Source organism: Penicillium brevicompactum, assembly GCF_028827555.1.
Source record: "Penicillium brevicompactum strain IBT 35665 chromosome Unknown utg000005l_segment0_segment0, whole genome shotgun sequence".
In the NCBI taxonomy this organism is placed as follows: domain Eukaryota; kingdom Fungi; phylum Ascomycota; class Eurotiomycetes; order Eurotiales; family Aspergillaceae; genus Penicillium; species Penicillium brevicompactum.
In genome coordinates this window covers 291,240-311,886 of record NW_026623208.1, presented here as the reverse complement: position 1 = coordinate 311,886, position 20,647 = coordinate 291,240, and the positions used below count along the sequence as shown (strand labels likewise).

The window sequence follows — 20,647 nt, the reverse complement described above, 5'->3', positions numbered from 1 at the left end:
ACCATTGAAGAAGCAGTTTCTGGAAAGGAATGGAATGTTGTCAATTCACAGATGGTAGCAGCCTGGCAACGGCCACCGTGCTTGTCTTTTGTTCCCAAAACACAGCGGTCTATCATTGTAATTTCTACTATTAAAACATGATGGGGTAATATGACATCTATACCCCAGGAAGTCCGATTACATCTCTCAGAGAATCCAAGCGCCTCGGGAGGATGTAGACAGTGTAGACAGAGCTGAGAGCAATAAGCAGTCCAGACCACTAACCGAGTAAAGTCAGCATATGGATAAGAGATCTTAGGGCGTCTTGGGTGTCCACAAACCTTTTCCAGCCAGGTGTGAAACCAGATTGCGGTCATAAAGAGCATCCACCAGCCCAAACCGACGACACCCCACACAAGACGCAATGTCCAAGTTCGCGCAAAAGAACTGGTCTCGACTGGTTCAACTGGCAGGTTGCTATCGGCATCGCTAGTCTTGCGATCGCGTCCGGCATCTGCATTTAAGCCAAAGCGGGACAGGAAGGCAGGTGCGCTAGCCCCGACGGCCTCGAATGCCAGAAGGCCTGTAGCCAGAACCAGCATCAGAACATGACCACTGATGTCATGTCCACCTCTCCACGCTCCGCCGGCCGCCTTGCAGGTCGCGGCCGTGAATAAGACTTCCAAGTCGGTCGGGTTGCTTCCTCCAAGGCCCATCTTTCCGGCTTCCTCGAACGCGCGCTCGCACTTTCCTCCCGTGGCGACAAATCCACGGTCAATGATTGCCGGGCCAAAAAACCATTGTGTAGAAAGGTACCATGCGGTTGTGATGAGCACGAAGCGTAGGACGGCTTGAAGGGTGCGTCGGAACCGTGTCTCTTGTTGTGATGCGGACTGCGGACGGGACGAGGAGTACAGAGGTGAGAAGAAGAGAAGTGATAAAAAGGCGGCTGTAGTCCAAAGCCACCCAATCTTCACAAAGTAGATATTAAAAACATTGTTTTTCCGGGCGAAATAATTGACAGGGTTCTCGGAAAGGTGCAGGTCTGAGGCAAGCGAGGGGGCCAGCGGAGGTGTAGGCTGGGTATAGGAGTCTCTCGAAGGTCGGGCGGTTGGGGAGAGTATGGAGAACAATGACCCTAGTAATAACGTCGCTGGGTATACAAGGAGTGCGACAGCGGGGAGTGACGCCGGTCGCGAGGTGACGGCGGCCATGACTGCGGACAGTGAGGTTCGAGAAGAGGTGAAATATGTGAGAAAGCGCGAGTATTTTTCAGTAGCACATTGAAGTTTGAGCAAGGAGCATAGTTGTGGCAATTGAGGTCAAAGTAGAATAACTTGAAACTTGAAGATGACTTGGACAGATGACATCAGGCTTTGCCGAGGCCGCCCCAGGCCTTAGGCAGAATATTCTCGCGTCCTCAAGGCGGTGACTTCACAAGATTTGGCCTGCAGAGCTGACTCCTGAGATAAATTACGATTGGAAATAGAGAGTATCTTCAGGTGCAGATGCATAGATATACCACTTAGCTGGTGCGATCTTGGAACAGATGATGCCCGGCAGAACTAGTGGATGTGGCTTGCTCCTCATTTTCTGTACACACTCTCATTCCAAGCCCCGGAGAATAAATAAAAAGAAATGAAGGACAAAGGCAAACTAAAGATTGATCCTCTCACACTAAGTGTGGGCTGCCTCAACTCTCGTCCTGTTTCGTCTTACTAAAGAAAGGACTAGAGACATAAACAGACCGTCCCGCAGGTTCCTCTTTTTGATGGTTCTCTCCGCCACCATTAGCACCCAGAAGCGATTGCATTCGCGCTCGAAATGCATCGTTCTGAGTCAACTTTCCAATCGGTTTCATTTCATCTCGCTGATTATCCGCAAACCTTGCATCAGGCTCCCCTTCGTGGGTTGACTCTGGCCCATCAATCCAATGTTTGCCTGCCTGAAGACATTGGATTTTCATCTCCTCTGATCTTCTATTGATCATGCTCTTCCAGAATTGTCCCTCGCCAGGAGAAAAAACACCGGCCTCTTCGAGGAGTCCAACAGCACCGGCAACCCAATCTTGACAATTTCCGATGCCGAACTCAGCAATATTTGATTTATCGTCACCGAACAAAGAAAGCAGGCTGGCGGCATGTTGCTGCTGTTGTGAAGAGAGTAAGACCAGCTCGCAGCGTCCTTTGAGGGTCGAGTCTTCCATCGGCTGTGTCCGCGGGTCAAAGATGAAGACTTCGTCTGATGGGTTGCGTATGTGATACATTTCGCATGTTGAGGAGCCAAGTTCATAGATGGCGATTCCCATGTGAGAGGGCCCATCGCCGAAGGCAATATCACCGCGGCCGAAAATGTTGATTGAAATACCACAAGAAGGGGTTCCCATTATGCGCGGTGGCAGAAGAGGATGGAGGATCTGGCTTGGTTGTCGGCGGCTGGCAAGTGAGGCTACACTGCATGATGCATGCTTGGCGGTTAAGTGATTGAAAGATCAGACTACTTTCTTGTTAGCGCACACTTCGTTGGGCGGGCGCGTATTGACGCCCGGAAATCATGAAAAGATGCACAGGAAGCTAAACAACCAATGAATCATATGATGTTTTCGATGTTTTCAAGGGGTTCTGGCGCCTTGGGCGGGGACAGCCAGCACCGAGCCACACGAATTATGGGTGAATGCCCCAGTGGGCAGCTGCCTAGTTGGCGCCCCGGGCGGCGGCAGGCGGGGCCAATCAACCGACCAGTCTCGAGACGCGAGTTGCCGCCTAATCCCTCCCCCAGGCACCCAAGCAAGAAAATCGTGATATCTACTTTGATTACCTTTAGGCTTTGATGAAATTCGATATGACCTGAAGTAAAAGGTCTGTTTTTATTTTCACTGATATCGTTCGGTTACACCTTCTCACACCGTTCCAAAATGTCTGGCCCCCTGGAGAAGCTCAGCCCTCCTTTGTCGGTTCCGGGAAGCCTCACCTTCGATATTCAAGAAATCCCGCCATAGCGAGCTTTGGGGAGTTGATTTGAAGCATGCAGAGAGGCACACGATTGATTTGATATTGATAAAGGTATTCCGACGAGCAAAGCACCCTGGGTTTGACTGATTGATCAACGGTTTCTTAAAATCCATTCCACAATCCCTGCTCTTCAGTTACCGAGGGCGAGAGGCTCACTCGAGAAGAACTTGACATGGCGACGCACTTTTAACCCCCGGGAAGACCTTGCCGAGGCAGAATCCATCCTTCCAGACCTAGACCTGTGCCATGTTACCTCGAATGATGGTCAATATGTGCTGTGGGTTAGCGTGGACGAGAGAACTATCAAAGATAATTCACCCATTCACGATTCCTTGATGAGATCTCCTGGATTGGTGAAGCTAGGTCTTGCTGTAATGGAGAAGCTGTCAACGCTTCTGTTGAGTGCAGCCACTAGCTCTGATAAACAACACCATCTAGCTTCTTGTGTGATTGAATTCAAGTTACTTGCGACTCCGAATGGCCAAAAAGGACGAGAGATGTTTTCGCAGTATATTCACTGCGCCCTTGAGAGGCTGGCCACTTGCATTCGACAATACTATCCTAGTGTCTTTGGCACGGCCTATATCATCAACCCCTGTGATGATTATCTCGCAAACCTTGATATCTACGAGGCTCTTTTGAAAGATACGGTACTTTTGAATGACCCAGAAGACCTTCATAAATACCTTGGCTCGCAAATTCCGTCCCGATATGGTGGCTCAGTGGAGTTTTCCGCGGAGTTAGACTTTCTTCGAGATCCCTGTGGTGGGGCAGATCCAAAAAGCATTCTGAGTCTGGAATTGCTAGATATCCTTGCAGGCGAGGAAAATGACATGGAGACCACCAGGACGGAGAACGTAAGGGAGAAAGAGAGTCAAATGACTCCGGCAATGAGCACTCCCTGCACTGGCTCCGAAGAGCCAGATATTGAGCAAAGTCAACTTCGCTTGATATTTTCAGAAGTGATTGGGCCTCCGTCTTTCGTGCTTGACCCCGTCGATCTTCAGAAAGCAGAAGATCTTTGCCGTGGCAAAATGGGAGCCCGGGTTGTGTTTGCAGATTCAGACATGGTTGTCAAGTTTGGCCATGGTTTGGGCCTAGGAGAAGCCGAAGCGATGCATCTGGCATCTACACGCACGAGCATAGCAGTACCGAAACTCATCAATGCATATATCCTTGATGGCGTTGGATACATTGTTATGTCGTACGAGGCGGGTGAGCCGCTTGAGCAATATTTGGACCGCGTACCCAAGTGTGACCAAGATCGCACAGTACAGCAGCTTCGGGACTACGTGAGCCAAATGCGAAATATCACAGGGGATTTCATTGGTGGAGTCGACGGATCACCCTGTCGAGACGGCATTTTCGAGGCCGGTTTGGGCGATTACACCAAATACAGCTACGGTCCATATCCCAACGAAGCAAGCTTCAACGAAGGCCTTGTGCAAGCATTGCAAGATCGACTGCCAAAGGAATTCGTCAGAAAGGAGCAAGAGAAAGGCCTGGAATCGATGTTTTTCAATTCAGAATACATGCTTTACCAGACTGTTCGTACCCTCAAAAACCACAAGATCGTGTTTACACATGGGGATCTGCACACTGGCAATATCATTGTTCGGGCCGATGGCACTGTTGTGTTGTTAGATTGGGGCCTCGCTGGATTTTGGCCGGAATATTGGGAGTTTTACAGGGCCATGCATTGTTACCACTGGAGAGCCCCGTGGACTCGCACGGTGGAAGAGTTTATTCCACCATTTTATCTCGAGTACAGCCTAATCAGAAGGGTATTTGCAACGGTGTGGAACTAGGAGAGCACCTGGGCAGTGGCCGTCGCCCAGTGAGCAGATTCAAGTGCTAGGGAGGCGGGGTGGAAAATATCCCCTGAAATGGACCCATGAGCCGATCACTTCCCGGTGCCTTTTATCTCCAAGTCACTCAACAAGTTCTGCCTTATTTTCTGTGCGGACGCCCATTAGCGCTGTACTGCCAGGTGGTATGGTAGAGTTGCTCACATGTGCTCATACTCTCAGAATAGAGCATCTATAGCCATAAGGACCATGACTAGTATCAATAGGAATATTTTAGGCAAGAAAAGAAGTGTGTTCTCTTCCGGGAAATATTGATGCGTGCGAATGACGAGGTACGCCAGGAGAGCCACGAGAATGGCCTGGAGGATTGATAATGATTGCACGTTCAAGAAACGATTGAAGATTTGAGAAGACATTGCCACTAGGCTTTGAGGTAAGTGTAAGAGGAATATAGGGGGAAGGGGTGGGGATTCGGGACGGCCGGTCAATGATGTTGGGGGCCTCTCATCCTAAAAGCTCCCGAGGTCGGGAGGAGCGCTGTCCAAGCGGACTTTGTGAAAACCACTACAAATTATCATATGACTTTACTGTAACCAATCTTTGACACTGCTTGTCATTTAAACCCCGAGATACGGTAACACTATGTGCTTATACTCTGACAATCGGACAACAGATGTGTTCAAATACCAGACCCCTTGACTCCGACATTCACCACCTGTGGGTCATCGTTGACACATTCGCTGTCTTCGTCAATTTTCTTAGGCTCTTTCACCTGCCACACGCTCCAGGTAGTTGTCGGAATAGCAGCCCAAAAGAGAACCGAAGCGACGAGTAAGTTCTTCAGTAACGATACGCTCTTCGATGCACCGAGAGCATAAGAAATTGTGCTGGCCAACGACTCGCCCGACCGCAAGATGGCAGTCGAAAATGTCAAGTTCTCAATTTTGTGATCAAAACAACCGAGAATCCAGTAACCCCACACGGCAAATGCGTTGTAAGGTATGAAAAAGACACAATACACCGCGACGGCGCGTGCGAACCCAGGCGTTTCAATATCGAAGACCGGACTTGGATTCGCCTTTCCATACTCAGCTTCCAACACCAGGTTGTAAATATAGGTGACGGTATATGCCACAACCAAAATAATCCATCCTGCACGAGCACGAGTAGCCCGACTCAAACGGTCATAATCGAGAAACCAACCAAAGATGATATTGACGAACAGGCCAAGAAATGTGATTATGAATGACGCCAGCGCACGGGATCGCACAGTAAAGTACGTTGTTAGGTAGTTGCCCTCGTATGTTTGGGCCCATTGGCTGGTCAAGAAGATGGGTATCAAGGCCGCGAGTTCAGGACGCTTCATGATCCGCCAAAATCGACGGAAACCCTCGGCAAATGTTGTGCGCTCTGGTATCACTGGTTTGGTGCCATCACTGCGAATGAGTTTGTTGATTGGCGATATCAATAGCGCAAGTGGTAAACCAAGACATTGTAACCCAATGAGAATGAGATAGGTTTCAGAACTGATTGACCCTTGCTGGTCATTGCCGAGATTCAATGAAAGCTCGATTGAAGAGGCAATGATTGTTCCGATTTTGTTCAGACCGAACCAGATAGCAACTGAAAGTATGTTCGTTAGAATTGGGCATCGATTGTAGGGAGAGAATTACTCACTATAAACTCCCTTCTTGTTCTCTTCGGGATATCCGACACCAATAGCTGCTTCGGAGACCCAGAGGGCCGCGGCCTGGAATTTATTAGACTTACAGAAGAGGGCTGTGGTAGAGAAGATATGCGAACCGAGATTCCGCAAGTTGCTGCGCCGAACAGCATAAACCACTGTGTTCCGTAGACACTGTTTGTGTACAAAGAGGCTGAATATGGGGCATATCCAATGGTGCCAACCACAAGGACCCACTTCAAACTCCATCTATTACCCGCAATAGCAAAGATAGGACTCAGCACAATCATGATAGCAAATGTTATAACATTTGCTGCGTTAACAAAGAACGGTGTGGCCAGACCACCAGCTCCGAGCCCTGGAAATCGTCAAAATCAATTCACGGCCAACAAGGTGTTACTAACCAGCTAGGGCACTCCATATTCCCGGCTGCGTAAAGCTCACCAAGCCAAGAATAATGGCATTAAAAAGGGGGCTGCGATAGAAGGTATGAAGTTTGGTTTTCAGAGGGACACCATCCGGTTGGGACATGAGATTGGCCATTGAAAAAAAATTTATCAAGGTCCAATTGATTTTGCCTGATTTACACCTGCATCAATACGAGGAAACCATATCTTATATCTTTTAGAGCTCGTTTTAAACTATCACTTGGTCGACATGCGGGGTGTTTATTGCAAAAAAGGCAAGAGCTATGTCGTGACAGTCCGTCAATAAACGATGTTTATCAGAGATAAGTGAAAATGGCTTCTAGGGCTGGGAATACTCCGCAATGGCCTTTCGAATAACTCCATTTTGGCTAAGCGATGTTTGAACGCGTCTCTCGGGCGAAAAAGATGGTGATAGATGGCGCGATTCTTCCAATTTATGACCGAATGCCCAAGTGAAGAAAGCGCCTATCTTAGGTAGGCATGGTGCTCCGAAGCCAAGCCTATGCCTAGAGGTATTTCTTCATGTTTCAAGTCTGGAGAAAAAATCCGGGTTCTTTGCCATTTCTTTCAAGGATTGACAGAAGTTTGCTGACATCTGCCGCTACGTCTAAGAATTGCGACCAGAGGGACTTGTCATTTCTACGAGCAATAACAAGTGAGGATTGATCAATTGTACTGACATTCGATTGTATGAGATTAAGTGATAAATAGCCCCAAGGAGCTTAAAGTTTACTAGTATAAGTAGCGTTCTTGGGTATTCCGAATTTTGACAGATCCTCCGTGCTCTGCCCATCAACAGCAAGCTCCGCAAGAACACGACCAAATGCGGGCGCAAATTTGAAAGCATGGGCAGCGCCTAGACCAACAATAATATCTTTGTGCTTTTCCAGCGGGCTGATCACGAATTGTCTATCTGGCGTGATGGAGTATTGACAAGTCACAGTGCGAAGGGCTTGACGACCCTCATCAGGCATGACACTCCCCATAAACGAGGAAAGCTGCTCGAGAAGCTGTGGAGAGTGTACATATGTGCGCTGCTCAGGTGTCATGAAGTTGTTGGATGTGTCGCGGCCAGCTTTGATTGTCGGCTCCCCGAAAGATGGGAAGCCGTAGAAGCAGGGATCGCCGCCCCAGATCCACACTGGAAAGTTGCTAGGCTCCCACGCTTTTTCGTCCGTTGGCTTGAAATATGTCACTTGCTCTTGCATCACTGACAGAGGAATATGGACTCCAAGAGGTGCAAGAAGCTTGTTTGTCCAGGCGTCGGCTGCAATAATGACTTTCGCGGCGTGAACCTGACCCTTGGAAGTCTCGATCACGACTCCAGATCCGGATTTCTTAGGTGTCACCCGGTCCACTCGAGTATGCTCCTTCAATACTGCGCCATGAGTTCGCGCCAAACTTTGCATAGCAAGGACTGTCTTGGCGGCGTGGGCGATCCCCGTGTCTGCTGTGTACACTGTGTCGACCGAGTCCGGGATGTCAAACTGAGGCCACCGCTTGTTCACTTCCTTTGCATTGAGAACCTCATATGGAATGTTTTTGGCGTCAAGACTTCTGGTAAAGTCACCGATTGGTGTGGGAGCATCCTTTGGTAGGAAGAAAACACCGCCGGTGATCGTCAAAAGCTTTTGGTCTGTTGCCTTTTCGAGTTCGGCCCAGTCTTTATATGCCGACTTTGCCAAAGCAACGTACTCGGGGGATGAGTTGGTTGTTCTCACAATACGAGAGGTATCGTGCGACGCGCCGTGTACGTGACCGAGCTCGAATTGTTCGAAAGCAACAACTCTTTTCCCTTTTAGAGCCGCATGGTATGCTGCCGCACTTCCGAGAACACCGAGCCCAACCACTGCCACATCGTATTGGTCCATTACGTCTTCAATTCTTTGCCGTTGGAAAATTTCTGAATGCGCTTTCTTCATCGGTGTCTGGAAATGACCGTCTTTTATGGTAATAATACTGATGTACACGCTGGACGGTGATCGGTCCGCTCACGTGCTTCTCCGTCATCTTCCCCGCATTAGAGCGAATCGGATCAAAAGAAGATGGAGATTTTGCACCAGACCCTGGAGATACTCAGTGTACTGAGATCAGCGCGGGGTCACTGCATGTGGGGTGTGGTTGGCATCAGTTGAGACGGCGTTGCTCCGTCTCTCCGGTCCCCTGTACAGGCTCACCCAATTCACAGCAAAGAACACAGCAAAGAACCAAAACGAATAGCAGAATCTCTGATATAACTACACTTGATTATTAAGTGATTGGTGTGATTATATAAGGAGGAAAATATTGCTGATGCCTGTTTTTGGTAGCCAGGAAGGAGCAATTATGTCGGGTTGCGATTCTCAGAATCAACAGGCCAATGTGTCCCTCGTCTTGTCCACAAGTAAAGACTAAACACTGCTTTGCGGCGACGTTGAATTTCACTTGCACTCACAGGACAGCCCCAGGCTTGGGAGACTGTACTGCGCATCAGTTGCCGGAATTTTCTCTGGTATTCTGTATTTCGTGTTACTAAACACGACTCAGTGGCTCGTATCATGACTTCGCATGCATCGAGAATCTCTTTGCCGGACTTGCTTTGGAGACGCTCAACAACCAAGAGCATGGGATAGCTAGCTTGAAATAACATGATACCGAAAAGGTATGGCATGAAGCTGACATCTGGATCAAGGTCCAAAATTCTTCGCAGCCAAAACGTCCCATCTGAGGCGTGTGAGATGGTGGATATGAAAGTGGGAGACTTCCAAAATTCAGCTTCTTCAATGAGAAAGAGCCAGTGTCGTTTACCCAATAGCAGAATGCGTAGAGCCTGCACAAGGTAGGAAGCATATGCAACACAGGTTTGTTGCCGGGTATCGTAAAATGCATCCAACATCTTTGACTTGGGATCTGAAGTATTTGCAGATCTCATGAAATTTGCAAGGCTATCCTGATATGTCCCGATATGCTGTAATAACCGTTCTTCTTCAATTTCATGCCCACGGTTTCCCTGTGATTGCATATCGTTGAGCTTTGAGATCTCCCCGCTGATTTTCATAAGAGGAAGGAAGAATCCAAAGAGCGAGCAATCGCGAAATTGAAAATCTTGAGAAGCTTGACGCTCCGAGTTCAAGTTGTGTGTCTGCGGGCGAGAAAAGCCCTTGGTAAATGTACCATTCTGCCATGACACCTCGTCCACCGGGAGTGGTAAGGCTGCGCATTCTGCATCACTAATCTCCAGTGAACGGTTATGACGCAGTGATAGATGCCGGTCCAGAATGTAAAGGAGCCACCATGTTCTTCTTCGCTCTTCAAGATGCTCTTCTGTAAAGGCAGGCGAGTCGGTAGTATCCATCCCCTCACACATACACCCGAGATGTGTTTCCGTTCCACCATGGATACAGTGTTTCGAACCGTCGAGAGAGCTTGGTGCTTCGTGATGACAGGCATGACAATGGAGATTACCCCAGCCCGTGGTGTTTGGCAGAGGGTATGATTCTTCGTTGAGTTTGAGTTGACGGGCCATATCGGAGGCTGTCTTCCACCTGTGATAGAATTAGAAACCGTGGAGTATCAGAAAGAAGACACGCTAACATACCGTGAAGTGCTTGAGGGGCGTTGCTCATCAGACAGGATTGAGGCGATATGAATGTGAGTGATCACATCGTCGAGATCAGCTGGACGTGTTCTCGGGTCTTGGGCCATTGTAGGTGGGTATGAGCCTGGAGCTAAGGGGTCCTCATCCCCGGAACGTCCATTTCTCGAAGTTGACAGAAAATAAAAAGCGGCGTTGCCTAATATTTGGCAAATTTTGACCTTTTGAGATGGCAAGATAGGCAGTGAACAGTCACGATCATCCACCGCAGCCAACCAGAGCATGCTCGCCAAGAGTGCAGGGCTGGTAGGCCGAAAATCATCAGTTAGAAAAGATGCCCTGCGCAAAAGAGAGCAAGGAACGTGTCCGTAAATAGCGTGTGCATATGTTGACGATCTTTCAGAAAAGTATAGTTCGAGTAAATGACACGCAAGCTGGCAAGAGATATGGGGCTCCAAAGTGATCATAATCCGATCCAATACAGGATACCATATCGCGGAATCTCGCATAGGTCTACCTGCTCCAGTCGAGATACCATCTGCGGGCGAAGAGAAATTAGGCGAAAGCTCATGGCTGAGGCTGTAGGAGCCGGTGGGACCCAGGTCACACGAGTCCGGCATCAGTAGTTGAGGACCTTCATCTTGGGAAATTGGTTCGAGCAATTCTTTCGGGTAGTCCCCCTCATAATGCACACCTGGCATTTCCCATTCCTGTGAAATGCCGAAAGGAGAATGATTTTCCTCCGTGCACAAGGCCAAAAGGGTATCGATTTCATTGGTCGGTGTCGACCCTAAATTAGTGGCCGAAGCCGGGGTGGTGGGGCTCATCGGGGACGCAGTCGATGAAGAGTGAGCGATGGGACACTCGTGGGCTTGTTGCACTTGTAAGTACTCTGGTGAATGACACTGCTCGTGTTTTGCGGTTGCGGTTCCGTTTCCTAGCTTGGATCGCGCCGTGCGTCCTCGTTTCCGTAGCGTGCGAGAAAGCCCACAGTTCATGCCCGTGCGTAGGCAACGTGAGCACGGTGATGGTGATATCAGATCGCACTGTACACGCCGCATATGACACGAGTCACAAGCAACCTGATTCCGTCGAAATCGGGGCTTGCTCTTTCGGAGGTCGACCCGGCCAAGGACCGATGATGACAAGTCCCCCGACTGAAAATCTTCCTCGGTGTACATTTGCACGCGCATGTTGATTCAGCCCGGGCAAAGGCTGTTTGAGGCAATTTTGATAGTCTGGCTTAGCAGTGTCCAATGAAGGTGTGACTTGGCAGCCTTTCGATATTCCCTCATCCAGTTTGAGCAGACAATTCAGGGGGCACAGCCTGGCTTTAGGCAGCGGATGACTGTTGTCAAACAACTGAGCAGACAATATACCCCACCAAGCCAGTCATGTACCCCATCTCCACACTACGGGCGGTTGAAACTAACCCGTCGCCATCCTTTTCAGGTAAGCATTCCCGCGGCGCATACATCGGGCCGATAGGTGTAATTTTTCCGGCGCAGCCGAGTCGCTGATTGGCTGTTGACGACAGACTAACCTGGGAACCGAGAAATGGTTTGGCGCTAACCCCTTTGGTCCAAGCGGTCTCATCCATGGATACATTGGCCATGTTTTCATACCATTTGCTTGGCTGCAAATACCTTCAAAATCAATCTATCAGCTCATTCTCATGACGAGAATGTCCCTTGGTACCGTACAGATGATAACAAAGACACCCTCAACCTATGGTGCTGACTGAATTGAAGCTGGCAAGCCCAAGAAAGCCAACACAGGGGCAAGAAGCCACCCAACAACACCACATTCGACCTCCCCTTCAAATCCACAACAAAGAAGGTTTACCATAATGTGCACCCCGCAACGCGTCTCCATCCCGCCTCCCCATGGGGTCGGGATGTCTCAACCTTGACCTACCACGGGTACCGTGAGCAAAACTTATATAAAGCAGTATCCCGCCAGCTTTTCAAGATGATTCAATGACAACAGTCTTATATTCTCTGACAAATATATCTGACCCTGCTACACTAAGCGATGACCATTACGAAGGAGCCCTACTTTGGGCTCACTGGAGGATGGCTTACCTTTTGGCTCACGGTAAGTTGAAGATTTTCTCCATGCTGTGCATTTCAGGGCTACAAGGGCGCATGCTAACATGTGGATTTCTGTAGTTGGCTTGTGCTACAGACATGATGTTGTTTGGATACGACCAAGGCGTTTTTAGTTTGTCTCCTTTTTCCTTTTAAGGCCTACACCGAGGCCGCTAGATACTGATGATTCGGCCCTTGCAGGTGGTGTTGTCGTCACTCGCGACTTCCTCGAAGTCCACGACCTAGTCGGCCCTACTAAGACCACTGTTCTCTCAACCGTTGCTGCCATCTATGATATTGGGTGTTTCTTCGGAGCCATACTCGCTTTCACAGTAGGCGAGAGACTTGGTCGCAAGAAGTCCATTCTTTTGGGAACTATCATCATGGCCGTTGGTACAGTCCTCCAGGCATCTTCTTACAGCCTACCTCAAATGTTTGTCGGTCGTATTGTGTTAGGGTGAGCAAGCTTTCAAACCCGATGATATGTACTCGATGTTAATCTTTTCTAGCCTCGGCAATGGAATCAACACGGCGACGGCTCCAATCTGGCAAACGGAAACGGCGCAGGCAAAATGGAGAGGAAAACTAGTCATTCTGGATCTTGGACTGAACGTTGGCGGCTATTGTATTGTCAACTGGATCAACTATGGCCTTTCCTTTCGCGGAGGTGCTATTGCGTGGCGGTTGCCAATCTCTCTACAGCTCATTTTTGTTGCCGTATTGCTTACAACGATTCCTTGGCTTCCGGAATCACCAAGGTACGATGAATCTACATGGCCAAAACATGATACGACTCTAACGAGGAAGCAGATGGCTGATGACACAAGGGCGGGAAACGGAGGCATTGGAAGTTCTTGCTTGTGTTGAAGCGAGAACCACAGACGACCCGCTTATCATAACCCAACGTGACGAGATCAAGTTTAGCATCACCTATGAGAGCCAAAATGCCGTTAGCTGGTACGAGCTGCTGCGTCCAAGCAAAAGTGACAATACCACCAAAACTCTCCGTCGATTACTTCTCGGTGCTGGAACACAAGCCATGCAGCAATTCCAAGGTATTTCACCACAGGACCCTCACAGGAGAATATGTTGCCGTAATTGATATACTGACTGTCAAAAAATAGGCATCAATATCATGAGTTACTATCTTCCTTTGGTCCTTATGAACTCGGTTGGACTTTCAGACAAAATGGCCAGACTGCTCACGGCTTGCAATGCAACATCATACTTCATTTTCTCGTGCGCTGCTGCTTCAATTGTGGAGAAAGTTGGCCGTCGAGGATTGATGATGCTTTCTGGCTTTGGCCAATTCGTATCTTTCCTAATCATCACCATTCTGTTATACCTGGCCGAGAAGGATCCCGTGTACGCCACCGCCTCTGTTGCCTTTTTCTTCCTTTTCCATGTGGCTTTTGGAATGGGTATGCTGGGAGTTCCATGGCTATACCCGACCGAGATAAACTCGTTGCCCATGAGGACAAAGGGCGTGGCCGTCTCGACAGCGACAAACTGGTGAGTTCTTGGATCATCTACTCAGACAGCTAGGCTCTGTTACTCATATTCTCCATTTCCAGGATCACTAATTTTGCCATTGTCGAAATCACTCCTATTGGCATCCAAAGCATTGGCTGGAAATTCTGGATTGTGTGGACCGTTCTCAACGCTTTATTCCTGCCCGTGATTTATTTCTTCTACCCTGAGACAGGTGAGCCAATCATGTTTGAATTTGAACGCAACAAATTTTTACTGACTACATACAGCGAACCGAACATTGGAGGATATGGACGCATACTATCGATCCAACCCTCCACTCATCGTAGTTGGTGATGCGGACGCTATTTCGACCAAGCGACCACTTCAGTTCGTCTATCACGAGGACGAGGAGGTACAAAAACATGAGAAAGAAGCTATCTCCGGTGACAGTGGCTTTGCGGAGCATGTTAATTAAATCTTGTGGCTTGTGATGCACGGGTACTGTAGGGACCAGGAACCTAAGTACCCTTAGATCTATGCAGGACATTTAGCTATGTCAGACTGCTAGGTATAGCTAGCTATTGTTGAAGAATGCTCTTTACTTTTTCTACTGATGTGTTAAATCAGAAGGTTCCCTCTGGGTATTGACTTTGGGTATACGAATAGGGATCCCCACCTGGGCAGGTATTCTATCTTTAAACGCACGCAGAGTTCAAGGTGAGAAGACAGAAGCATTATGTCAGAATAGCTGTCATGTACGATAAACTTAGTTGTATTCGAGACGAGGAGAAGAAGGAAAGAGGTCGAGCGAGGCTCTCTAATCTAGGTCTATCAAACAGCAAGCAGGGCCCTGCAAACAAGGCAAACAACGGCGCCGACACATTATCCTCAAATCAATCTTGAAAGTAAAACATCCTGAGCAGAGATTCGGGATGTATTACAATTCTTAGAGTTCGCGCGATGGTTGATTACACTGTTGAGCATCTGGAACCGAGGGGGCGGCAGGGTGGTTCCCTCGGCAAGGGAGTCGGGGATGAATTTCCCAAATTGGCGTTAATTCGGGCATGCGCGCCCGCCACCTTGGCCCGGGAATGCTGAGCATGGGAGATGTTTGTACGGAGTGCTCCTTATTGAGGTCAATTATCATAAATAATACCATGAACGCTGTAAATGGGGTCTGTCAAGACGGTTGGCTATGGGAAGTTCGATTTGAGGAGGCTGGCTGGGGCCTGTCAGCCACGGAGGGGGAATGGACTCCCAGCCTCCCTCTTGAATGTGACTACGGCGCATGACCAGAACAACATGATTTGTGACGCGGTAATTTCAGAAGCCATCGAAGGGTGCAGTGAACACTTCTTTATGGACCATTTGCCGATTTCTGTGGCACGAAGCGAAATGCAACAAGATTCACCGTCTTGGTGCCTTGGACCTCGCTGAATTCTCTAAAGCGTTGGAAGCCAGACTTTGACAGAACCCTTTGACTGGCGCTATTGCTGGCCTCGGTTATAGCGATAAGATGCTCGTCAACATGACCCTCACCAATGACCATTTCCTTCTCGACACACACTTCACGCTCAGAGCGAGAAAGCTCAGACCAGAACCGCAGCCAGGCAGTGAGAAATTCCGTGCCTAACCCCTGTCCCCATGTTTCTTGTCGCAGCATATACCCAATTTCAGGCCATCCATGTGATCCGGGGTAAAGATGGCACCCGCCAATGCCAATCAGCTCTCCAGAGTCCTTGAGACAGATAGCGAAATTGGCGTTGTCAATATCGTGTGGTGGTAGGAAAGGGTCAAGTTTCGACTTTGTCTTTTCAATGTTTTCGTCGATGCAGCCAGCCGTGGTCCATTTCATGACATCCTCCTGAGTACGCAAGACATGCAGCGCGTCCAGGTCGCTTGATCGGAGAGGTCGGAGTAGCAAACGACTGGTGGTTATTTCGGACCTCTGACTGTTGGGAGGAAGTGGCAATGTGGGTAAATAGGCCTTGACAGGCACGAAGCTGTCTGAAGCCATGATGCGAAGGGAAAGAATTGGCGTTTTGAGTCACAGATTTTTTTTTTTTTTTTTAGTTTGGTTTGATTTAGCGGCTCAACCCGCAGCGACCCACCATGTGTCACCCCGGAATCCGGCCCCGGGGCTCCGGGGGCCCGCGGCCAACCGACCCCGGGTTCGCATCACATTATGGCGCCCCGGGGCCAGCCTGGTGATTGTGACACTGTCACCCCATAAAAATCAACGGCGAGACGGAGAGAAAGAAAACCATGAGATTTGGGACTTCTGACTGACCTGAAGACTTTCAAAACCAAAAGGTGAGGTGCACAAGAAAGTGAAAGAATCTCATTGGTCTTGCCCAGGTGACATCTCTTAATGTTCTGTGTTTCAAGATCTTGTTTCATCCCAGAATGATACAAACTCCCAATTGTGCAAGACTTCTATGTCACACGGTCTAATGGTTCAACCTGGTTTACGGAGTATTACCCTGGGCGTTCCCGAACCAATTTCTACATAAGCTTGGATGTCCAGCCATTCATACTTTTGAAGCAACATAGTTATTCTTCATCAATATCCTATCAATAGCTTTAAGAAGTTTTGAAATGTGGTCTCTATTGAGTACGGCTTCAGAAAAGGAAGATTGCGACCAGGGGACACAAGAGACAGAAAACCCATCCAAACAACAATCAGGAGTGAGGCAATCGAGAAATCTTCTTCCCAAAGATTACGTGTGTCTACTGACGATGTAATAAAATAGATCAGCCGTGATAAAGTATCATCCAAATGTCGGAGGTTGCGAGAAAGCGGGAGGGATGTAGGTAGTAGGCTACAACCTCGGGCTTCAGAGTCGCAAACAGCAGCCCAACACACCACGTTGGTCGTGGCTCTGGCCCGTTTGATCGGACAAATCAAGTGAGTCTTTTTTGGACTCGAATCCCTGGAACTATGGCCGTTTACAGAGATAGCATGTCTCTTCTGGTCCTCGCGGCTGGTCTACAGATCCCAGAATGCTCCGCCATCACCAGTGGACTAATGAAGGCACTAAAGGCCAGGAGCTTGGTGCTTTGTTGGGCCTCACGAATTGCCGACCAGTATTGGCCAACAATTCCCACACCATCTTCGAATCAAACGGAGTCTTCTTTCTGTCAGATAGAAGGGATATCTATGCTCAAGAGATTGAGTTGCGGGAGTTTGAAGAGATCAAGATGGTTTTGCACAATCATGGTGTTGATGCGTTGAATCTATGCACCATGAACTCGAAGACCCCCGGGCCCGCTTACAGGTCTTCACGCCGGAAAACTCGCTAACCATCTCATAAGCCCACACTTCCCAATGCAAAGTACTCATCGAATGATATGCAGATCTTTCTATACGCCTAGCTAATTCAAGAACCTCCGGTGTGTTTTTGTTTAGATGTCAATTAATCGGACTATGAGCATCAGTGTGGATCTTATTGTGTGATAATGACCCACGCGTGAAAAGTAGAGAAATCATGAAAAGTGTCAAGCATTGGAATAAGGTGCGATGTTGAATCCCGCATGGTGATGGTGCAATATGAGACCCCCTCTCGGAATTTCCCCGGTCGCTTCAAGATTCAGTGTCCTTTACATCCATAAATGTAATCTGCTTTCTTGTCCAATCTCTGTCGGAGCACTTGTGGCTGCCTGAGTTGTCAGGCCTGCTAGATAACTGGTCGTAGATCCAGAGCTTCGCTCTCTTTCTCTCTCTCTCCCCTTTCTTGTACATCACTGCTCTGCATTGCTGTTTCTGAATTGCGATCCACCACTGCGCAAGATGAAGTATCTTACAGCAGAGGAGAGGCAACAGGTAGCGGGGGAGTACTTTGCTCCGGAGGGGCTTTATGAGTATACAAAAAGCCTTCCATTCCTCGGTCGAGTCAAGAGCAACACAAAAACATTGGTTGCTGGTGAATGGACAGAGCTTGTACTTGACTACGAAGTTGGCGCCTCTGGGCTTGCAGATGGCGCATGGATCAAAGCAACCTTCAAGTTTTACTCAGTAAGAGAGTTTCCTTCTGTGAAGGAAACCGAGATGCTGACTAGATGTCTTTTCTCTAGGATTGGGCTTTGTTTCAGACGTCAGACCGGACGAAAGACAACTATGTTAGTGCTGAATATGTGCCCAACAGCCTTGTTAGCGGGCAGACACCCGCCACTGTGCAGTCACTGGGTATACTATTCGACCAGAAGGGTCATGAAAGACCTTTTCAGAAAGCTGTCATCGTGGATATTCAGGATGGGTATTTGAATCCCGGAGATCGGATTCTCATTCGACTCGGCGATCGACGCTTTGGAGGCAGAGGCACTCGAGTGCAAACCTTTGTGGAAAAGGACTTTCGATGGAGATTCTACGTTGATCCTGTTGGCACGTCGTGAGTATTTTGAACCTTTCAAAGCACGGCGAGCTGTCTACTGACACAGATATGATAGCCGCTTTGCTCCAATTCAACCTGATATATCCTGGAGCATTATTTCCGGTCCGCCCAATCACATCCAGACTGTTTCGCCCAGACTAGTCCAGCCAAATGTATCATTTGCAGTCCATACTCATGCGGAGGACAAATGGGGAAACGTGACCCGAGATAACAGGAAAGATCTTGTCTTCAGCCTGCACATATCGATCGAGGGCGCCGGGTCTCAAATATTAACCCACAAAACAATGCTGGTGCCGAGAACAGGATGGACGAATGCGATATTTTCTGATCTCCAGATATCGGGCGACGGCGACTACACGGTAGACGTATCATTGGAAAATAATGATGGGATCGTGGGGTCTAGCCGCTCCTATATCAGCGCGTCCTCCCACTTGGCTGTTCCAAAGATTCTCTTCGGAGACTTACATGTTCACTCTGATGATACAGTTGGCACTGAAGACTCGATTTACAATTTCTCATACGGACGTGAAGTCGCAGGTTTGGATGTTCTTGGATACACTGCCAATGATTTTCAAATCACGAAGGAACGCTGGGATGCCACAGTACAGCTCATCAAGTCCTTGAACGAGCCTGGAAAATTTGTCATCTACCCTGGAACCGAGTGGTGCGGAAACTCGGCCGCTGGAGGTGATCACAATGTTGTGTTCCTTGAAAACCCCGACGAATATCCGCCTGAATTTCCCTTTGATCGGCACGGAAACGTCGCTCGCTCTTTCGAATGGTCTGAGAATGGGCCAAAGGACCTCGTGCCAGGGGCCTGGCCACTGGATGAGCTGTATGCTACCTATGCCAAAGACGCAGACAATCACCTACTCATTCCGCATGTGGGAGGGCGTCGCTGTAACCTTGGCTGGCACCACCCGAAACTCGAGCGCTTAATCGAAATCGGCAGTGCTTGGGGTCAATTTGAATGGCTTCTGCAGGATGCTGTTGGGCGAGGATGGAAACTCGGTGTTTCTGCCAACTCCGATGAGCACCGTGGCCGGTGCGGTGGAGGCGTACCTGGAACTGCGGTATTCGGAACTCGTGGGGGCCTAACCGGTATCTTATCACATCGACTAGATCGAGCTACTGTGGCCAGGTCCCTCAGATCTAGACGCACCTTTGCTACCACGGGTCAGCGTTTAGTTGGCCTCGTATCTACCATAACCAAAGATGGCATCGCTTTGCAGGGAGACGAGATTGAAGCCTCGGCGACTGGGGTCCAAGAGATAAAGTATCATTTCCTGGGCGACAGGGGCTTCTCTACCATCGAAGCCTTCGATGCATCTGGTCTGATATGGCACCGATGCTTCTGGTCAGAAGAACAAACCACGCCATCAAAGATATTGAGGGTCACTTGGGGTGGAGCAAGACTGTATGATCGGTATAGGGAGGCAATTTGGAGCGGCATGATTGAAATTTTGGGGGAAGCCAGCGTGAAGAGTGCTCTTCCCTTCGGAGGACTAGAGGATAACCCGGAGGATTTTGTCAAAACCTCAGAGAATCACGTTGTCAATTTTTCTAGCAAGACTAGCGGTGATATTGATGGCGTGAATGTCACTTTTGAGGGAGACAGGACACCATCAAGGATCAGAATAACTGGTTCCCTCGGTGGTTACGTGAAAGTGGGAGATGCGCTAGCTGGAAATCCGCACAAGCCTCAGCCATATTTTGCAATCGATGCAACTTGGGAAGAGGCCTCTGCTTCACCTGGGGGCAAATTGATTGAAATTCGTGGCGGTGCAGGCTTGTTCGTTCGGGTCGAGGCTATACCAGACATCGAACTACCTCGCCGAGTGGAAGGGTCTGTATCCCTTCTAGGTGGGGATACCAAAGATCGCTCTGTGTATTTCGTTGGTAGGGAGTGGAGTGGCGCGAAGGTTGTCACCAGCCCCCTGTTTATCAACTATGCATGAAACTTGAGCAGGGAATGACAGTTCCTCAAAACCATCATTCTACTTTTTCTGGGGACGGTTCAAGCATTTTCTCTCAGAACGGAACAAACAAAGTGAAAGCCCAACGATGGGAACTGACCATCGGAAGAAGGGATCCTGCATGAAAAGACAAGCATGTAAATGCATGCTCTAACGCTGGGAGCACGATAGGCTTTGTTCATTATTTTGTTCACGAAATCTAACAGGAAACAGATAGACTCATATTCCAAGTT

The 20,647-nt window shown here is 48.9% G+C and overlaps 9 protein-coding genes across 9 annotated transcripts; 3 read left to right on the top strand and 6 right to left on the bottom strand.

Annotated features, from left to right (window-relative positions):
- Window positions 1-157: 157 nt before the first annotated feature.
- Window positions 158-1,193, bottom strand: N7506_005924 (putative inositol phospholipid biosynthesis protein Scs3; the record flags this gene model as incomplete). Its single annotated transcript, XM_056955217.1, has 2 exons — window positions 158-259; window positions 321-1,193. The coding sequence occupies 2 exons, from the start codon at window positions 1,191-1,193 to the stop codon at window positions 158-160; spliced, it is 975 nt and encodes a 324-aa protein (XP_056809551.1).
- Window positions 1,194-1,672: 479 nt separating this feature from the next.
- On the bottom strand, window positions 1,673-2,365 carry N7506_005923 (uncharacterized protein; the record flags this gene model as incomplete). The annotated part of the gene is made up of 1 exon (XM_056955216.1): window positions 1,673-2,365. One exon carries the CDS (start codon window positions 2,363-2,365, stop codon window positions 1,673-1,675), a length of 693 nt encoding a protein of 230 aa, XP_056809550.1.
- Window positions 2,366-3,325: 960 nt separating this feature from the next.
- N7506_005922 (kinase-like domain-containing protein) lies at window positions 3,326-4,798 on the top strand (the record flags this gene model as incomplete). The annotated part of the gene is made up of 1 exon (XM_056955215.1): window positions 3,326-4,798. The coding sequence occupies one exon, from the start codon at window positions 3,326-3,328 to the stop codon at window positions 4,796-4,798; it is 1,473 nt and encodes a 490-aa protein (XP_056809549.1).
- Window positions 4,799-5,477: 679 nt separating this feature from the next.
- Window positions 5,478-7,025, bottom strand: N7506_005921 (uncharacterized protein; the record flags this gene model as incomplete). Its single annotated transcript, XM_056955214.1, has 4 exons — window positions 5,478-6,421; window positions 6,476-6,548; window positions 6,602-6,840; window positions 6,887-7,025. 4 exons carry the CDS (start codon window positions 7,023-7,025, stop codon window positions 5,478-5,480), a joined length of 1,395 nt encoding a protein of 464 aa, XP_056809548.1.
- Window positions 7,026-7,632: 607 nt separating this feature from the next.
- N7506_005920 (putative sarcosine oxidase) lies at window positions 7,633-8,781 on the bottom strand (the record flags this gene model as incomplete). Its single annotated transcript, XM_056955213.1, has 1 exon — window positions 7,633-8,781. One exon carries the CDS (start codon window positions 8,779-8,781, stop codon window positions 7,633-7,635), a length of 1,149 nt encoding a protein of 382 aa, XP_056809547.1.
- Window positions 8,782-9,233: 452 nt separating this feature from the next.
- N7506_005919 (Zn(II)2Cys6 transcription factor) lies at window positions 9,234-11,677 on the bottom strand (the record flags this gene model as incomplete). The annotated part of the gene is made up of 2 exons (XM_056955212.1): window positions 9,234-10,434; window positions 10,488-11,677. 2 exons carry the CDS (start codon window positions 11,675-11,677, stop codon window positions 9,234-9,236), a joined length of 2,391 nt encoding a protein of 796 aa, XP_056809546.1.
- An 841-nt stretch (window positions 11,678-12,518) lies between these two features.
- On the top strand, window positions 12,519-14,522 carry N7506_005918 (sugar porter family MFS transporter; the record flags this gene model as incomplete). Its single annotated transcript, XM_056955211.1, has 8 exons — window positions 12,519-12,581; window positions 12,656-12,707; window positions 12,776-13,031; window positions 13,084-13,332; window positions 13,385-13,629; window positions 13,699-14,086; window positions 14,149-14,279; window positions 14,335-14,522. The coding sequence occupies 8 exons, from the start codon at window positions 12,519-12,521 to the stop codon at window positions 14,520-14,522; spliced, it is 1,572 nt and encodes a 523-aa protein (XP_056809545.1).
- An 882-nt stretch (window positions 14,523-15,404) lies between these two features.
- N7506_005917 (GNAT family N-acetyltransferase) lies at window positions 15,405-16,064 on the bottom strand (the record flags this gene model as incomplete). The annotated part of the gene is made up of 1 exon (XM_056955210.1): window positions 15,405-16,064. The coding sequence occupies one exon, from the start codon at window positions 16,062-16,064 to the stop codon at window positions 15,405-15,407; it is 660 nt and encodes a 219-aa protein (XP_056809544.1).
- A 2,658-nt stretch (window positions 16,065-18,722) lies between these two features.
- Window positions 18,723-20,396, top strand: N7506_005916 (uncharacterized protein; the record flags this gene model as incomplete). Its single annotated transcript, XM_056955209.1, has 1 exon — window positions 18,723-20,396. One exon carries the CDS (start codon window positions 18,723-18,725, stop codon window positions 20,394-20,396), a length of 1,674 nt encoding a protein of 557 aa, XP_056809543.1.
- Window positions 20,397-20,647: the final 251 nt, after the last annotated feature.